At 38.9% G+C, this 20,442-nt stretch overlaps 1 protein-coding gene across 6 annotated transcripts in view; it reads left to right on the top strand.

Moving 5' to 3' along the window:
- CACNB2 (calcium voltage-gated channel auxiliary subunit beta 2) overlaps positions 1–20,442 on the top strand; it is a 240,308-nt gene that overhangs the window by 143,156 nt on the left and 76,710 nt on the right. For all 6 annotated transcript variants that reach the window (XM_041486777.1, XM_041486770.1, XM_041486787.1 and 3 more), the window contains one exon: positions 20,121–20,240. In XM_041486777.1, the coding sequence (XP_041342711.1) occupies positions 20,121–20,240 (120 nt within the window). The remainder of the gene's footprint in view (positions 1–20,120; positions 20,241–20,442) is intronic.

Raw genomic sequence — 20,442 nt, 5'->3', positions numbered from 1 at the left:
GGTGGGGAGCTCTGTGGAGGCCATGGGTGGAGGCATGAGCTGTAGTCCCTGTTATGTACATGAGTGTGTGAGCAGTGGATCAGCTGTCCCTTGTGAAGAGCTCCTAACACCTGTTTTTTAATGTAGAGTCCTGGGGAGTGTGGAGCTCTGGGAGATAAAGGTTTCTCCCTTCAGAAAATAACTTTTAGAAATAGGTATTTCCAACAAAAAATATGAGGCAAGTCAATGACTGCAATTTATCTGGATCCTTTTGTACTGGTTTAGTGCTGAGTGGTGTCTGAATGCAATGAAGGAAGGGGAATGAGCATTTCTGTTACGGTGGAAGAGGATCATGGTGAGTGCATGATGTTTGAGAAGCAGGTTTGTGCCTGAGGCACGTGTGAGAGGGAGTCCTGTGAAAGTTAAATGCTTTCTGACATTTAGAAACCAACCCACATGACCAGCTCCAGGTGATGAAATAGCAAAGGAGAAATTTACTTACGTTTAGTAGAGTTTAAGAGAAATAGAGTCTGAAAACTGGCCTGGGTTGGCAGGACCAGTGCAGTTCACCTCACAAACACTAAGAAAAAATAACAAAACCAAAGTACTTAAAAGTCCCACCAAACTGTTTGAGGGAGCTCTGAACCTCTCAGCTACTTTTCCATTTGTGAGAAAGCAGTGGGAAGGAGGGAAGGAAGTCTCTCACAGGATCTGGCATTGATAGCGCCAAGGCCTGATGAAATCTGTAAATTCATCTATTGATCTTGGTTTCAGTTTATTTCCATCTCAAGGAAATGGCCATAATAATGACCTACTTCTTGGCAGTGCACTGCTCAGCCTCATGCTGCACAAGGCACTTTACCCCAGTGATGTGAACCAGCATGGACTTGGGGAAAAAAAGAAAAAAAAACCCAGCTTGATAACTTCATGATCAGGAATACATGAGTTTTTCTATTCCATATTCATCATTTATTCTAGAGGCCTTGATAGAAAAAAAAATGGCATTTTTCAGTGAGGAATTTGTATGAAGCTAATGTAGCCATAAAAAAGTGTTAAAGAAAGGAGTAGTAATCTAGGCAGGGCAGTACAGTTAACAACAACCTACTTAGTTGGGCTCCCCTGATTTATGTAGCTTCATTAATTCTTGGATTCCTCTGCACACCATGTGAGTGTGTCCAGGCTTTTGGAAATTATTTACAACTTCCTCCCTCTTATGCCACATATATTCATAGTTCTTATTTAATTAAATGTCAGGAGACCTACATAGCTAGAGATGTCCTCTGGGTAAAAGGTACTAATGGCATGTGGTTTAAGTAATGACCTTATAATGCTTGGGGTGGAGCCCTACATGCAAAAGTTGAGATACTTAGAAAAAGGTGGCTTGAATGTCTTCAGTTAAGGAAATGGGACATGCATATGCTTTGCATGAATATGGTACAAAATAAATCCAGGTCTTGCAGGAACCCCAGTGTTCTGCCTCTAATAATAGCATTACTTTAAAGTTTGTTTTCCACTTAAATATTTGTGACATGCATTTTGATGTCTACATTGTTTAGCCTGTGGATGGATGTGAGGTAGCAGAAGGGGTAGCAGAAGGGTTAGCAGAAGATGTTTTATGTGCAAAATGGAAATCGTGACTTCTCTACAGCACATATGGAAAGCTAAAGTCAAGAAGGCATGCTGGCGCTGTCTGCCATCCTGCCTGCTCGCCTGGTGCAGCAGGCTGCCTGTTTTAGCCTCCCTATCCTGGGCAGCACAGCTACTCTGCCATCAATGGTGTGTGAGTGGTGGCTGGCAGCCTGGGTAGCTTGTTGCTCTCTTGACCTTTCAAAACTCTAGCAATTACAACAGCTCAATTAAGCATTCCTAGCAGGCAGGCTGGATATAGTCCAGTGGCATTTTGATAAAAACCTTCCACATAGGGAAATCAAGGACCAAAAATCCCATTTCAGAATATTTGATATGAAGTTTATTTGATAGTCTTTTTGGGGCACGAGTCCTTTTTTTTCTTTTTCTCCTTTGTTTTCCTCTTCTTTTACAGTTTAGGCTGTGTGTTTATATCTGTTTGGGAATATGTTTGTTTTCCACTTGATGATAATAAGTAAGATGATTTGTTCTGATGAACAAATTCAGTAGCAGCTGATCGGAGCAAATCTATAATTTGTTCTTATTTAACATTGGTTCTCAGGAAGGCTATCACAGGGAAAAAATCCATTTAGCTCTTTATCAAAGTCATGGACATCTATTGTCATGAGGACATGTCTTCTCTAAATTATAAACAAGCTACAGGAACTGGAATGACTAAATGAAATGCTGTTTGTTTGCTTACACTGCATGTTACTTTCCAGATAATTACTTCAGCTGATGAATAAGAATTACAAAATCCAGAGGATAGGTAACATATCTTTAATTGGAATCATCAATTCTTTTTTCAGCAGTCTTTTATTTACACAGAAGTGGTAATGATAGCCATGCTTTTTTATTTTTATTATTTGGTACATCCCTGACCAGATTAATGTCTAAGATTCTGCTGGGAAAATTTTTAGCAAAACTTGGGTGTTTTCATTGCTGTAACTACAGACCCATGGGAACCAGCCATTTAAAAAGGTTTTTTTCCTTGAGAAATGAAAGATTAAAATCCCTGGGAAATTCTTCTGTGAAAATTTCATTTTGCATTGTCATTTACAACACAGTGGGATTCTATATGTTTTAATTTAGCAATGCATAGGAATTTTTGACATTTAAAATTCTAGAATTCCAAATTATATTTTATGGTTTACGATAGAGTTTTAGAGTTCTTTTAGAGTTTACAAACCAGTCAAACGGAGTTAATAATAATTGGGGTTAATACTTTTTTTTTTTTTTTTTTTTTTACTTTTTTAAGGCAGTTTCTGTGTTTTTAAAAATACAGATGTTCTTAATAAAAATAAATTCTTTAAATCAAAGTAGTTTTTATTGGTATAAGAAAAGCAATTATTTTTCTGGAATACAAAATGAGAGTGCTTCCTACTCAGCTGAGTGCTTAAGTCTAAGGACAGGTAGACCATTACAAGAATTTTTAAGCAGAGGGAACAATAAAAGGCCAGTTTTTGGGAGCAAGGCTGATACATTAATATTACTAGTTGAGTATCATAAGAACATAATAGTATTTTAAAGCTATTCCTTTTAGTAACAACTAAGTATGAAATAAAATATCTGTACATGTCTTTTCATGAAGTATATTTGCCTGAAAGGAAATTACAAGCTTAGTTTTACCTCTTCACTGAAGGTAATTGAAGTTTATTATATGTGCAGAAATGGGCTTTACTAGAATTGACTTTGTGTGTATCTTCATAGAATTGTTTCTATCTTCTTCTGGAGGCAGCTCAGCTAATTTTTGAGGATAAATGTCAAACTTCATAGTTTATTATCCTAAGACATAATTACTCTTAGAATTTCTTTGCACTTTTATTTGGTATAGGAGATTAAAAACTAAAACTCTTTGTAAAGTTGCAAAATTTTAATCCATGGAGATTGTCAGACCTCAACTAGACAAGGTCCTGAGCAATCTGCTCGGCTTTGAATGTGCTACTCGTGAGCAGGAGGTTGGACTAGACGTCCTTTCATCCACATGTCCTCTCACCAGTCTACTTTTTTTTCTTTGATTCCACTGAGAGAGTGCAGACTATATAAAAATCTTCAGGGCACAAAGGAGGAATATCCTTGTTTTTACTTCGTAAGTCAAAACTCATTCTTAGAAATTTTCATCTTGTCCAGCAGTTGCCCAGCAACTGATTTAGTTCCTGTTAGTGAAGGATGCCCAGCTTTATTCTGAAATTTTAGGCCTTTGATCTTTGATTCACTGTGATTGTTTTGCCTTCATCTAGATTCCATGTAAATATGGGGATAGTATCTATAAAGTGAGATATGAAAGAGACATTAGATTGTTGCTCGAATATAGTCAGTTTATCATATGTATCATATTGTGGTTTACCTCATATGTTTAAGAAAGTTGTGTTGTTTCCCTTAATTCCTTCTAAAATGGAATAATTCATATTGTGTGCTGTAATTCTGTTATTCATTATGGACATCCTGGCAAGAACATGGGTGGCCTTCAGACATGCTTAAGTCAAATCATAAGGTTCCCTGTACAAGACCTTAGTACCATATGTGAAATTTTGATTTTGCTGATGGACATTTCACTTGAACTTGACATTGGGAAAATACTTCTTTTCTTTTAAATAACCACCACATACACCTATTTCCTGATAAATTAAGCTGCTTTGCCTTCTAGGAGGTTTCCTTTGCATTCATGAATGTTACCCCCTCCTCTCCCGCCAGGAACATAGGAAAAATTACTAATTAATAATTCAGTTCAGTCATGTCCTTTTAGTACAAAATAATGTTCTCATCACTTTGAATCCAGAGGTTCAGTGGAATTTGCAGGCAAGAACATCTGGGAAATGATCTGGATGGGACTGTCCTGGTGTGCTGAGGGAGAAAGCATAATTCAGCTGATACCATTTCCTATAGTTGTTTTTGCCTTTGGCAGGACTAAAATTTGAGATATTCCTGTAATCAAATGCCTCCCAGTAAAATGCATACATTTTTAAAAATCCAAACACTGCAAATGTTGCTGTTTTGTTTGGGGTTATTTTAAATAAACCTGGACATCTGTGTCTCTAAGTGTGGTGGGAGAGATTAGTCCTGCCAGTTACACTACATGTTTTACGGATCAGCTTGACTTGTAACAATTGAAAGTGTTGTCCTTGCACTTCTCTGGTAGATTTTATTATGTGAATACAATGCTATTCAATTTAAATAAGGTCTGGTTTAGCATAATCAAGAGAGGAAACAAGAAGGAACTGCTAGGGAAGTCATAGGCTATGATGATTTTGGAAATTAACAGGAATAAAAAGTACTGACACCTTTTCAAATCATGAAAAGATCCAGGTTTGCAGACAACTGACAAAACATGAGAGGTTATAAAAGAGTACACTTGTGTTACTGTGCCAGCTTGAGCAACAAGCATTTCCTTTTCTTCTGCATGATGAAGGAAACAATAAGCCATGATTCTTTTTTTAAGCATTGTAAAGTTAAAAGCTTTGAACAGGAAGGGAGATGCTGACTGTGTGAATTATTGCTGATCATAAATGGAATAACTCTTACAGAAGGAATAATGGAAGGAGAGCAGTGCAAATCAAGAATGACATTCTGGTTTATGTAAATAAAATTTTTCAATATTTTGTAAGAAGTGTTTCTGACTAATTGAAATCAGTTAAGAATAAATGTAAAATTTAAAAAAAATAAATAGAAATCCTTTTTTTTTTTTCGCCAAAATTGAGTTTAGCTGGCATAATTTTGAGAGCCAGGAGGATTTCTTAAAGTCTTGAATTTAGTGGTGACTTCTGACTTTTACCTGACCAGGGAATCTAGCATTGTGTCTGGAGAATGTTTGAAGGGTTTTGAGTACAAATGTGGTATAGCAGTGCATATACAGTCCACTGAATGGGCCATAGGTGTGACCTAGGAGAGGTGATGCATCTTGGGTTTTTTTAGCATTTTTAAATTTTTGCATGCCCATGCACACTTAGGGGACTGATTTAATGTAAATCAGGGTGAGCACAGAGAACCTGTTGAATGCTTGTAAGCAGGAAGAAAAACCAGTTGTGGAATCAGCTTTCTACCTGTGTACTTCAATTCAGAAGCCTAGAACTGCTGGGTATTTACTGGCTGGCTTTCATGGAAAGCTTCATACAGTACAGAGGTGATTAAATGTTGTAAAAATGTATATTGTTAAAAATAAACAAAAGGAAGATACTAGCTTACAAACTATCGTTTTCATACCAGGCATATAAGCCCAAATAATGCTGAGGTAATATTTTTTCCTTTTTTTTTTTTTTTTTTTGTATTTTTATACAGTATTTTTCATCCTAGAAAAGATACCTTTCTACTTTTGTGTTCTCTGCTGCTAAACTGGAGAGTGGCAAGAACTAGCAAAAGTTCAGAAAATGCTCATTGGCCTGCCATCCATCTCTTACATGCTTGAAATACTCTCTCATATTTCTCTCATATTACCCTGATATTTCTCCTCTTGAGGCTTTGTCTTTCTTTGCTGCTTTGTCATGGTGCTCATCCTCTGGATAATCTGAATGATGCCCATCATCCAGCTACCTACATTTGGCTGCTCCTTGTTCACTCTATCTTTAGGACTCTCTTCCAAATAAGAGTTGCTTTCCTGATCAGCACAGCAGAGCAGCAATCTCAGAGCCCCCTTTGTCATATTCCTGTCGCTCAGTGGGAAGCCAGCAGTGACAGCAGCAGAGGTACAGCTGATACCTTTGGGTGGTAATTCCTCAAGCAGAAACTGATCCCCTTGTAAACTAGAAGAAATAGAACTTTTGACTGAGCATAACCATATGAGCCTAAGGAGAAAATTAATTTAATTTCCAAACAATGGCTCAGAGAGGAAAAAAGCAAGCTCTAGCCAGTGCAGTTCCTGAAGAAAACAAATTGTCAGGGATGACATAGGATTGTTTGTATTTCTTTGATGGAAGTTAGCATAACATAATTTGAGACCTTAAGACTTGCAGAACTGGAGTTTCTATTCTTGTGTCTTTCATCATTGCAGTTGCTGAAGACTCATTTGTTACCAGAAACTTGCAAGGGTAAATCTCTTTATCTGAGGGATTTAAAAAAGTTGATTGATCCTGGTAGCATATTAATAATGTCACTTTACAACATAGTGTAATACTGCTTGCCTTAAAATTTTTGAACAAGTTGACTTGCACAGCAAATCTAAAAATGAAGGTTTGCCAAAGGTGTATGTTGTCTCTTTTTGAGAAGAATTCTATTGTAGTTCTTGTTGCAGATTATTTTGAAATCCCAAACTCATGATTACTTTATGAAAAGTAGTACAGGCACTCTGTCCATGGAGATGATCACAGCATTCATTAGAACATAGCTGCTTGACTGTGACTGGTTTTGGTGCCCCAACAGAAATACGTGGATAAATCAGAGAGGATGATTCAGTGGACGCCTGCCAGGATGGTTGCAGCTGGATCACTTGACTTGCAGATACAGCATGAGGGAATGGGGCTTGCACAGCCTGGAGTCAGGATCCCTCAGCATCCTCAAGGAGGTTATCAACAGCAGGGAGCTGGGCTCCTCAGAGGTGTGAGTGGCAGGGCAATCAAATACGTATGTTCTGCCAGTATTCAGTATTGCAACAACAGATGAAAGAACAACCAGAGGTATATCCTCTAGAAGAGAAAATGGCTCTGTGAGAGTTATGATGTAATGTGCTCTCCTGACCCAGGCAAAGTCTGTTCTGAAGCAGAAAGAATGTTCCTGATGTTTCTCCTATGTCTGAAAACCAGAAAATTCTTGGTCTTCTAGGTTGCAATAATTTTAGAAACCTGAGTTCAGTTGTTATCCTGGAAAATATCTGTTGTATTTTTCCAATCTGTGAATGTCCCAGATCACAAAAAATACTCCAGCACTGAATTATGAAAGTTCACCCCCCCATTTGCTTTTATGATTTCCTTGATTTTTTCTTTTGCAATTAATTTATATTTTATTTCCTTTCAGATTAGCAACTAATCTAATCAGGTTAGCACCATCTTCATCAGCAAGAACATTTCTGTTTCCATGTTATCTAAAATACACCCTGCCCTTTTAACCCTCCCATCTTCATTTAAGCAATCTTATTTCTAGTGTTAGCACAAATCCATAGTACAAGATCTGTTTTATCTATGAGAAAATATATTTAGGTTTATTCAATATTGTATATTTTATACTATCAGATGGTTTCCTAGAACCTTTTACTATTTTTTGTTGTAAACAAGTATTGTATATACTCTCCACATTCTTGCATTGTCTTGGAGATGAAAAACACAGTCAATAACATGCAGAGCCTTCAGTCTTATTTCTTCGTAAAGAGATGGGGATAGTGCTCTAGAAATGATCAGACTCAGAATCACAAACTGTCTCACTCTTCTTCTTTCAAAGGACAGTTGGTGGAGCTGTGCAAGCAGTGACAGCTGCGTAGATTGGGATGGGAGAATCACGCGTGTATTGCTTCCTTTAGCTTGATACCCTCATCCACTCTGTGAGGATGCACTAGGTCAGGTGGCTTTTAGAGACAAATCTCTAAAATGAGCCAATGGATGTGAACAGTTGGCATCATGCAATCTATACATTAATTAATGTATTTTTGGTTTAGAAAAAAAATATGAAAATATATGCTGGAGAAGGAGAATTTTTCAATATTATTTTGATAGGTGACAGACAAGAGGTACAAAAGGTCTTTCCAGAGATATTTTCATTAATTCAAAGTATTGCAGACTGTTTATTTTTGAAATCAGATGAGAGTAATTGTAATGTGTAAAATGAGTGAAATGAGTGAAAAATGAGCCTCATCCTCTTAGTAAAATCACAAGTAGTTTGCTTTGTTTTATGCTAGACCTGGTGGACAGGTAATGGGTATAAAGAAACAGTCCTGGTATTTTTGAAGGAGTCTATGGGGATGAAGACCAAAGCAAAGGACTAACACCTGAAACCACAAGGACTCGTGTGATTTTGACACTCTTAGAAACTGGGCTTAGATTCACCCAATGATGAGGATCTATTTTTTGTAACGTTTATATCCTGAAATAAATGATGCTAGGCAATGCAAAACAGCTTACTTGGTGTTTCTGGCAGTATCAATGAGAGGAAGGCTGCTTAAAGGGTCATTGTGTCTGCAAGAGATACCTGGGCTGACTCACAAATTAACCTCTGTTTTAATGGCTTGAGGTTTCAGTGAGCCTGGGTGAGGGAAATTTAATTAATTGCTTAGTCTTCATATGCACAGTTTAACAGAGGTCTTGGTAAGAAAACCTCTCCTAATCTAAGCAGTGAGCAAATGGCACTGTTCTGTGTCATGACAGTCATCGAATGTGGTTAACGAGAGACCATGACTAGAAAATCAAAATTTCAGTAGCAGAAGATCTGAAAAATAAACTTATCAGTAGACAACTAGTGTATGACATCAGTTTCTTCAGTGTGTATGTGTCAGACTAATTAAGAGATGGCAAAAAAAGATAGTTATTTAAACAGACAAAAACTGTATTTATGGTTCAAAAATAAAGGGTAGCAAGCAAAAATATGTATAAAAGCAGCTGTTACCTTTGAAAGATGACAAAGTTTGAGTGCTGGAACTTGAAGTTGTCATTAGCACAGTTGAAAGTCCCTAGGGGGCTTGATGAGATTCATCCAAGAGTCCTCAAAGAGCTGGCTGATGTCATTGCAAGACCTCTCTCAATGATTTTTGAAGTCTTGGTGATCTGGAGAGGTCTCAGTTGACTGGAAGCTGGAAAATGTCCCCGTTTTCAAGAAGGGCAAGAGGGATGACCCTGAAAATTACAGGCTTGTCAATCTCACTTCAGTGACTGGTAAAATTATGCTGAATATTGTTCTGGGAGTTACTGAAAATCACCTAAAAAACAATGCATTGTTGGTCACAGCCAGACCACTTCTTGAGGGGAAGGTCCTGTGTGACAGACTTATTTTCCTTTTATGACAATATAATCCACCCAGTTGATCAAGGGGAGCCAGTTGATGGAATATTTTGGATTTCAGTAAAGCTTTCAGTGCTGTCTCTCACAGTGCCCTTCTGCACAAGATGTCCAGCTCACAGCGGGATAAACACATCATGTGATGGGTGAGCAGCCGGCTCACAGGTCAGGCACAAAGGGTTTCAGAGAATGGAGTGACATCAGATTATGGATCTGATGGGATTCTGGAATCTAGTGGGATTCTGAGGTTTTACAGGGCTCCATCTTAGAAACAGTTCTCTTCAACATCTTCCTAGATCACTTGGACATGGGACATACTGATATACTGAATAAGTTTGCTGATGACACTAAATTGGGATGAGCTGTTGGCTCCCTTGAAGGCAGAGATGCCCTGCAGAGAGATGTTGATAAATCAGAGGGCTGGGCAATCACCAGCTATTGAAGCTCAACAAGGGAAAGTGCTGAATTCTGTACCTGGGATGGGGCAACCCTGGATGTACAGACAGACTGGGGAATTAGAGGCTGGAGAGCCAGCCCTGTGGAAGGGGACCTTGGGGTCCTGGTCAATGACAAGTTGAACCTGAGCCAGCAGTGCCCTGGCAGCCAGGAGGGCCAACCCTGTCCTGGGGGACATCAGGCACATCATGGCCAGCAGAGCAAGGGAGGGTTGTCCTGCTCTGCTCTGCCCTGGGGCTGCCTCACCCTGAGTGCTGGGGGCAGTTCTGGGTGCCACAATATAAAAAAGACATTAAACTGTTAGAGTGCCCAAAGGAGGGCAACAAAGATGGTGAAGGGTCTGGAGGGGAGCTGTATGAGGAGCAGCTGAAGTCACTTCGTTTGTTGAGCTGGGAGGACATTGAGGGGAGACCTCATTGCAATTACAATTACAATTTCCTTGTGAGAGGAAGCAGAAGAGAAGACACTGATCTTTTCTGTGTCTTGCCCAGTAACAGGACCCAAGGGAATAACCTGAAGGTTGAAAGTCCCTAGGTAAGGATTAAGGGACAAACAAATAAAGCAGATATCATCGTGAGAGTCTTCTATAGGGCACTCAGCTAGGATAATGAAACTGATTAATTATTCTTTAAAGAATTAAGGGATAATTCTAAATTGTCCATCCTTGTCCTTATGGAGGACTCCAACTTGCCAAGTGTCAATTGGGATCACTACAAAGCTAGCAAAAACAGGTCCAGGAGATTCCTAAAACATCTGGATGATAACTTCATGGTACATGTACTAAGGGAGCTGGCTGGGAAAGATGCCCTCCTTGATTTGATGCTTGCTAATGAGAAAATCTCATGAAGTTGATGACCTTTTTGGTGACAGAGACCATGAAGCAGTTGAGTTTAAAATCTCTGTTTGTTGCAGTTCGTTTTGGGGTGGGCGGCACCCCGGGGAGTTCCCGAAGGGCCCCCTAGGCTGTGAGTTGGCTGGCAGCAGCAGGCAGGCAAGGAGACTCCACACGGCTTCTGAGGGTGCTGATTAGATGAGGGTCTATTCGGGGTCCCATCCCCGGGAACAGCATGGTTACTGAGGGAGAAGGGGGGAAAGGGGAAGGAGGGGGAGCCTAGGGGAGGGAAGGGGCAAGAGAGGGGAAAGGCTAAGAGGGGGGAAAGAGGCTAAGAGGGCGGCTGATTTAACTAGCACAGTTTAAGAGGGAGATTGAAGTGGGCGCGGAATCAGATTTGGGCCGATGGGATTACAGGTACAGGATGGTTCAGGGCAGGACCACAGGCTTAGAATATACCATACATTTCGGAGGGGTGAGACAGAGCATACCATTTCAATAAAATGCAATACTACATCTGTTGACAGGTGGAAAACTGCCAGCAAAGCTTCAACCCTAGATATGCTAGATATGAGGGGACCAGACTTTAGGCTGCTCAGGGAACTGGTGAATAAGGTTCCCTGGGAAAATCCTGCTGAGGATGTTGGGGTCCATCAGTGCTAGTTGCTCTTTTAACACCACCTCTTAATGGCACAGGAGTGGGCAATTTCAAAATGTCAGAGGTCCAGCAGGCAAGGCAGATGTCTGGCTTGGCTGAGTAGGATCTTCTGGAGCTAAGGCAAAAAAAGCCAGTGGAAGAAAGGTTGGGTGACATGGGATGACTGCAGAGATGGTGCTCACAACTAGAAGCTCAAATAGAGTTGAAGCTACTCACTACTGTGGGGGACAATAAAAAGTATTTTTAAAGAGGTAATCCAGTAATAACTTTGACATGTTACTTGATGAGTGTGGTCACCTCACAAACGGGGACATAGGAAAAGCAGAGTTGTTTAATACTTTCTTTGCTTCAACACTGATGATGGGCTTTGGGGGTCCCAGGGCCCTGAGCATGGATGGACGATGGCTGTGAGAATGATAAACTCCCAGTCATCTCCAAATTTGTGCAAGATTTGTGCCAGTCAGTCTGTGGGGCTTGATGAGCACAGCACAAAGCCTGACAGAGTTCAAGAAGAGTTTGGAAAATGCTCACAAACAAAGGGTGTGATACATGGGGATGGTCCCTTGCAGGACCAGGAGTTGGACTTGATCCTTGTGCATCTCTTTCAACCCAGGATGTTTTATGATTCTGTGAAATAGTAAAATACATAAGAGTTCATTACATATGCTTAACATCACTGTTTTTAATAAGGTAAAAAATGAATAAGAAAGCAAGCCCCCAAACCTTCAGTTTTTTATCTGGAGTAGATTAAAAGTGCTGGATTTGAAAACCAGGTAGGGCCTGTATGTATGGGGATCAAAAATAAAATTCAAGGAAAATAGTCTTTTTTTCCTTCAGAATTCTCCACTGGTAACAGAATTTCATGTTGAATTTTCAAGGAAGCTATTTTTAAGTATGCAGAAAATCTTAATGACTTGAACCAAAATCCCAGATAAAAATATACTGACGCTCTGGAACACAGAATCTAAATTGGCACTTTTTACTGAGCTGAGACAAATTGGGATGATGGTTGCCATGCTTTCCTGCAAGTTCTTTCCTTTCCTAGCTTTCTGGTTTTTTGTTGACATCCCAGATGTGTTTTCCATTTTTCCTCTTTTTTACTGTCCACTTTTAATTTCATGACTGACTCAATCTTTGTCTTTCTGTCTGTACTCTTATATTAACTACATAGCATTTTATATTCTAAATTTTTTTTTCTGAGTTGTCCTTCTGCAATTTAAAATACTTTCTTTATGATATTTTCTGCTTATTAATAAATCCAGTCAAAAGTTATATTTCCATTTTCCTTAAAACCATTAATTTTTAAGCCCCTTCTGCCCTGGTAAACAGCACCACAGGTCAGCTTGTTTTTGCTAATAAGTCTGATTTACCTTCACCTATTGTCTTAAACATATAATCAAGTTACCAGTGTTTTCAAAAGTTACCCTGAGTCAATCAGTCTGTGTTAATATCTATGTGTGTACTTACAGTCTGAGACAAAAGAGAGATGATTTAAGTTCATGCTGCTTGCAGTTATTTCCTTAGTGTATTTTCCTTCCTTTGACACCTGTCTCCAAGTCATTCCGCTGGCAACATCTTAGTTCTGTCACCGCTCTGACTTTCCTCTATAGCTCAAAATCATGAATAATTTAGTACCATTCTCTAAAGCCAATTAATTATCTCAAAACATTGAATTCCATTTATTTTCCTTTAATTTGGGGGATGTTTTTGTTTCATCTTCTAAAGTTCTCGATGTGATTATATTATTGATAAAGCTTTTTTTTTCATTAATTTGGAGACCGCCTTCTATTTCTGTCATTGCCCTCTTCCTCAAAATCCCTTTCTATTATTTCATAAATGTGAGAATCTCTCTGTCAGAATACACAGAGCTACCAGATTATCCTCCTTCAGAGGCTTTTACAGAACTAATCTCTGCCATAATACATATACGAAATTTACTTAAAGAACAACCCACTGTGGTTATGCAAGGGATGAGTCATAATACTGGTATTGAGTATTTAAAAATGCTTTATTTTCTATTGCATTGCTACCTTGATCCCTTTGTTACTCCTTTGCGGTTTTTTCTGCTCATATTCTCTCAGCCTTTAGATTGCAAGCTCATTTAGGCAGTGTTTGTCATTCACTTTGTGACTGTGCAATGCCAAGCACAATATGGTCTTAAGGAGTCTTATATCTTAGATGTTGTTTGGAAAACAGGTAAACTAACACACCAGAGCATCTCAAAGATTTGGGAGAAGTTTAGCTCTGACTATGAGGGTTCTATTTGTTTGCTAACTAGGCTGAGCTCTGCAGCTGCCTTTTTGCATATTTTCGAAGATTTTCTGAGGAGTCTCCATGAAAAGACCATCATTCCTCTCAAAATACCTACCCATTCCACTTTTTCATAGTGAAACAACATAGAAGCAAACATTCAGGCTAATATCATGAAATGTGAGTACAAATGTGGGGGAGGTTATTTTGGTTTTGTTATTTTGATTTTTCCCGATGAAGTACCTGGTACAGCTGTTTACCTGGTTTCCGAATGCCAAAATCTCATCTTCTGCAAATCTAAGAGCTGTTTTAAAAAACTCCTCTTTCAGGCAGCTGTTGATTGGATTAGTGCCTTGCAAACATGTTAATAGGGAGCTGGATGCTGCCATCAAGCTTGCCAAAGTCATGTTAAGGGTAAAGAAAAGACTGATTTCCTATATAATCTCCCTTTTAATCACACTGCCACCCTAAAGCTCCCAACTGTTCTGAAATTTCAGTCCTGTGATTTGAACATCTCCCCTGGCTGTAGATGCCACAGCAATGCCACATAAGCTCTAGAGAACAACAAAAACATTGTAATCAACATTTGGTTTGGTTTTTACATGCAAACATTGAGTATTTCAATGTCTGTGGTAGGAGCTGGTAGCACTACTTGGTAGTAATTGTCTATTTACATGTAAATTTTGTGGCGCTGCACTGTAGGGTGCATGCCAAGAACCAGGGAGGACATCAGGACTAGACTTCGCCAGGTTGTGAGGCATCCATGACCCATATGCAAGAAACTAACTATTCCTGTTTGATAGTGCCTTAAAGAAAACATGGACTCTCATTTTTCCTTTGCTAAAAGGTATTTCTACAGTTTGTCATACATTTCAAATATACCTTGCAAAAATTAATTTAATTAAATTTGGTCTTTCTATAAATTCTACACTCAAATAAAGAACATTCCTATAATATTATATAGCATTCTCAGAGCAGCCTTTTGTGTTTTCTTCAACATAATTCAAATCAATGACATTGTTTAGGCATCTGGAGAAAACTTCATAGATAAGAAATTTTGACGTTCACCACCTGTGGTCCCTCTGCCAAACTGAGGTCCCTTCTACTCATGGTGCCTTTGTGGGAGAGCTTCTGACTTCTGACTCTATATTTTTCAGGTTGATCAGTTTAGGGTGAAACAACAATCTGTATTCCCTGGCATATTATGATGTGCCAATGTCAGCAGATTCACTTCATACTAAACTTTGACATTTCACATTTTGCCTTTGTTCTGAATCAGTTTTAAAATATTTTAAGATAAATTAACATTTTATGGAAATAACTCTTTTTCTTTACTGTAGTTCATAGTAAACAAGAGGGAGTTGCACATCACAAGGACATAATACACTCAATATCTCAAATCACGTCCTAGTGGGACGTGTGATGCCGTTCTTACTGCTGCCACAGGATAAGAATATAAGCAGTTAACAATATCTCTATAAATTCTGAATGCTGAAGTGATTTGTTCCTCTTACTGGCACAGTGAGGACTGAGCTTTCCATATTCAAAGTATAAATCAAATGAAGATACAAAGTAATTTCTCCTTTTGCATTTAAAAGCATCATTAGCGTCAAGTGAATGAAAGATGAAAAATATATCTTAGAGAAGACCCCACTGCTATAAATTAAAGAGTTTATATATGTGTGCAGTCACATATATTTCCTTATTCCTAGTAAAATCTCAATGCATGTTTGCTTACTGCTTCCTGTCTTCATTTAATAAATAATAATGTGAAAAGTCTTTACTTGAAAGAACTTCGTTGATCTTTCTAAGAAGATAATTACTTCTGAATTTTCAGTAATCTGGAAAATGATCTGCTCTAATGATATCTAATTCTTAACTGGATTACCCTGTGGAAGTTAGTCATGGTACTCAGATTGCTTTTATTCTTTAAAGGCAAAACACTATATAAAGGGCATGATTGAATTGGTGAGAGTAGTGATGGCTGTATTAACCCAGTGAGAATTTCTCAGTCAAAATCTGTACTTAAGCTCTAGCTGTGCTGATGAAAGTTAAGCATGGATACAGAAAACTAACAAGAAAAATGAGAGATCTAGAGGCACTACCGAATTTACCTAAATAGTTTCTACCTGCAAGTAAACAGAAATAATATAAAAAACCCCTTTTACTTGAGGGACCCGGTCTCGTAAAGATGACACACTTCTGCAATACTAAAAACAGCAGACATTTATGGTCTTGAAGGAAAAGGAACTCAAATATGATCACATATGACCACTACCAGTGTGAAAAGTACGAGTTTGCACTATAAGAATAGCTCATAGCAGCTACTCTAATAAGTGGTAAGATAATTGGGAAGTATTTTTCAAGCATGTTATTAAAACAGAAAATTATTTTTCAAACAAACTGGGCCCGTAAATCTGCAAAGTAAGAAATAAAATAAAAAGAAGAATAAATAGATGGAGTAATTATTAACATGAATTATCTCACTTTTATTAGACAGTTTCCCATGAAAGATGAGGAATTGGGGGCTGCAGTATTATATATTACATACAGATATTACTGCAGCTCTTCCATATGGCAAAGGAAAGAGATGGAGACATGAAGAATTTCACAAAGACTGAATTTCAGAAGCTCTTGGGAAAAGATTTTTACTGTACTCCGGAGTAACCCAAAAAAAACTTCGGCATCATTTCCTCCTTCTCAGGGAGGAAATGTAGTTTCCTTGGTTGTCATGAATGGAAGATGCACATCCACTTGTCATGATTTTTTTCTTGACTAGTCAAGGTATTTCTATTATAGTTTCGTCATAGTTTTTGTATAGGTTTAATTTTTTTTCATCTTAATGCAACTGACTGCATTCTTAGCTCATGTAAAAATATTCAGAAATTCACACAATTAATTAAATGTAATTGTATGCTCTTCTTTTTCCTCTATTATCTAGCTGTGAGTTTTTTCCATATTCAGAAAGCAAAAAAGCTTCCAGCTTTCCCTTTGCGCAGAAAATTTACATGACCATGTCTGTACCATGGGGAAAATAAATGTAATGCTGTGGTTGATTCATGCAATTTGTCAATATAATTAAAATAAATGGGATCACTCTGATTTTTTGGATGTGTGTTGGGACTGTGGCCAACACAAGACATGACAAGCACAGTAAATGATCTCTGTGGTCGGGAAGATGAAATTCAAATTTTAGCAATTCTAGCCTGACGCAAAAGGCATTTTGCCCCCTTTGGGGACATAGGAATTATGTTACTGTGCTTCATGATTTTTTTTATAGAGTGAGGACTGGTTAGGTAGCATCCCTTGTGCACAGCAGAATGAGGGACAGTAAAAGTGATGCTGTGCTTCTTGGTCAGTGTCAAATATTGTGTGCTCACCATAGAAGTGCTGTAGGAAGCAAACACCCACACTGTCCTATGATCTGTCAGGCTTAATGGCTGCTTTGTTTGTTTGCCTCTTACTTACAGGTGGTGTTGCTTCAGGGCTGGTTTATGGCACCATTCCTCATGGCAGCAGAGTGGCACCAAGGAGCTGCAGGGCTGCTGGGGAAGGGTTTAGGTGTGCCCTTTCCAAGGAGGATTGAGTGTCCAGGGACCACAGAGTGTCCTGGGGGCTGGGACTCTGGGGAAGCTCATCACAGTCTCACCTTTCATTAGTGCTGTGCTAGCATCAGTGGTTTTGTCCACAGGCCAATGGTGTGTCAGCCATAACTGGATTTAAACTCTGCACTAAAATTCTGTCTGCTTGTTGATCATCTTTTCCCACTATTTCCTTTGGCAGCTGTGTCAGAAGTTGTGGCAAGGGGGAATTTTAAAGAACTGCAAAATCTGACAGGCTTTGGGGAGGTTACAGGGCCTCTGTATATTTTCTTAACAGACAAGATACTTTTTAAAATGCAATAAACTTTGAGTGTGTTTTATTTTGATTTCTGCTTCTGTTGCTCTAGCTCAGGAGACATTTTAGTTTTGAACAATCACCATAATTTAGCAGATGTATCTGAACTCCTGAAAAACAATATATACCTTGGAGAATAATTTTCTTTATGCCAGTTCAAAGACAGCTTATTAAATTCTATGCTGTAACTATTACGGGCTTCAGGAAAGAAAAAAGTAAAACATTTGTAAAGTTAAAAAGTAGCTTTATTTAGAACTGTGAGTTTAGTGACAACTGTTGCTTGCTCTAATAATGGTAAAATGTAGGCTGCTGCATCACTTGTGATGGGCAATTTCATTGTTACACAGACACAAATCATGGCAGGATTCGATCATTCCTGGGATATGCGGACATACTGCAGCATGTGCATGGCCGCTGTTCTCAGCTGTAATCTTTATTCGCTGTTTTTCTTGTAAATCTGAGTTTATATCAGAGGTGGTCACTGCAGTCAGATTTTTTTCACCTAGATTGCTACATGTCTGACAGTAAATTGTAAACGCTCTAGGAAAACCTGCCTTAGCGTGTCACTCCCATGTCAGTTTCTTAGAGGGTAGGGGGTGATTCTGAAAAGCAGAATAGGGAAATTTAAGGTTTTGTTTGGCTTTTGTCATATTAGGATCTAATATATATATGTAACGTGGTATGTTGCAGTTATTTTTTGCTCCTTTCCTCTGCTAATGTAAGAAAAAATATAGGCAGTAAGCAGGGGGTTAAATTCCCACTCAACAGGCGTATTTTTGGTTTCTGTAAGGGAAATGTGAGTGGAGCTCAGTGCTTTGCAGCGGAGGGCAGCACTCCGTGGCAGAAGCAAGCATCCAAGGGAAACGTGGCTGGCAGCAGACATCCATGACGGGAATGAAACACTGTACCAGCTCTTCCAGTTTCACAGGGACCTCGCGTTTTCCAGCTGTTTACCCTTGAGATGTAAAATGGCAATTTGGCATAGGCTAACAGCCCGGTGTGATGTGAGCATCTGCGTAAAAGGCTGCACATATGGAGCATGCCCAGTGGTATGAACAGCCTGTTACCCCACCCCCAGCCAATCTAGGAAGAGATGAAATGAACTTTGCACTTGCAAATGTCACTGAATACATTTTGCACAGGATTTTAAAAGGTTCTTTTACAAGCACTATTTTTAACAGCCAAATCCGCCCCCCAAAACAGAAAGGAAAGAGCCCTAGGTATTTTTCTGTGATCGATCTCAGTTTATGATCAGCTGAAGCATCTCTCACAATATTTCTGAAGCTGGTTTTATTTCATGTTTTTATCACTGAAGTTGAGATTTTTGGAGGTGGTGTGGATTTTTGGGAGTTTTTCTGAATTTTTTTTTTTTCCATTTTTTCCTACTGGCATGAGAAAATTTGAGAATTTAATTCCAGTAGAATACTTGGAAACAGTGAGGCTGGAAGCTTGAAAGGCAGAGGGAAGAGAAGGAAGGCTCTCACGGCAGAGCATGGATAGGAAAGGAGCTGTGATTCTGCAGTGCTCAGTGTGCACATGTTTTATGAGATCAGTGCCGGGCGCTGCAGCTGCGGACAGTAACTGAGCTGTCTGGCTAATGAAGGCCACCTGGATCAGGCTTCTGAAAAGAGCCAAAGGAGGACGCCTGAAGAATTCTGATATCTGTGTAAGCCCTGCATTTTCCTTATCACCTTATATTGTGTATATTGCAAGGAGGGAGAGGAAAAAGGTGGTGAGGAGAGGACAGTTGTTTTCATTCTGATTGAATTACCAGAACTCTATTTTGTATGCAGGGAGATGCAGAGGGAAAGCAGAGCTGTCATTATTTATAGAGCTGTTCTGGCATTGTGGCTGCTTCCATTGTGGTGATACAGGGACATGTGTTGAGTCCAGACGGATTTTATTAGTTGGAAGTTGATTTGTGGTCATTTGCATGTCTTGCTGAGGGGCAGAGATGGATATGAGCCATTTGCTGTTCTGATGGGGAAAGTGTGTCAGGTAAAGAGGCTGCCCTAAAATAAAAATGCATAGCAGAGATTAAATCTCTTAGCAGTGATATTGTGTAATGGTAATTATTGATACTAAATTTGCATTTTGATTATAGAAAGTCTGTTTGCTTGCTATTTCTGTCACTGTTTAGAGTTCTAATTTTTACGGAGCCATCCTTGAAGCTGCTGTGTGTCCTTCAGCCCTGCACTGCACCAGTGCTGTAAGTCTCCAGAGAAACTAGCTCTGCTTGCTGAAAAGCACACAAATAAGAGTGCAGAGATAGGGCAGGAAGTAAAACACTGGAGAAGGCACCTGCACCTTTTCAAAGTTTCCAGAAGAAAATGTTTACATAGATAGAATTTCTTGTAAGTGAATTTCCCTTTTGGGCAGTTAGTCTCTTTTCAGTGATAGAGAAGTAAGAGAAAAGGCAAGGTGTATAAGCACTCCTACTTTTTTTTTTTTTTTTTTTTTTTTTAATATCATCAAAGGAACTTGTGACATTATTTTTCCTTTTGTTTTGCAGGGTTCGGCGGACTCCTACACCAGCCGTCCATCTGATTCAGATGTATCTCTGGAAGAAGATAGGGAAGCAGTGCGGAGAGAGGCAGAGCGACAGGCCCAGGCACAGCTGGAAAAAGCAAAGGTAAGGTATTGTTTCATGTTACAAACTCATAAAATGCTTGGCTTTAAAGCAGGGGTTGAAACTAGATGATTTTTAAGATCCATTCTAACTCAAACCATTCCATGATTCTTTGTCATCTCATCCATTAGTGATAAACTGTTTTTAATGTATTAACATATAGATTAGAGCTCTTATAATCCTTCCAGACAGCAGTTGAAAATAT

The sequence above is a fragment of the Pyrgilauda ruficollis genome, unplaced genomic scaffold (assembly GCF_017590135.1).
Source record: "Pyrgilauda ruficollis isolate IOZ18807 unplaced genomic scaffold, ASM1759013v1 scaffold12, whole genome shotgun sequence".
In the NCBI taxonomy this organism is placed as follows: Eukaryota; Metazoa; Chordata; class Aves; order Passeriformes; family Passeridae; genus Pyrgilauda; species Pyrgilauda ruficollis.
This window is presented reverse-complemented; position numbering and strand designations above follow the sequence as displayed.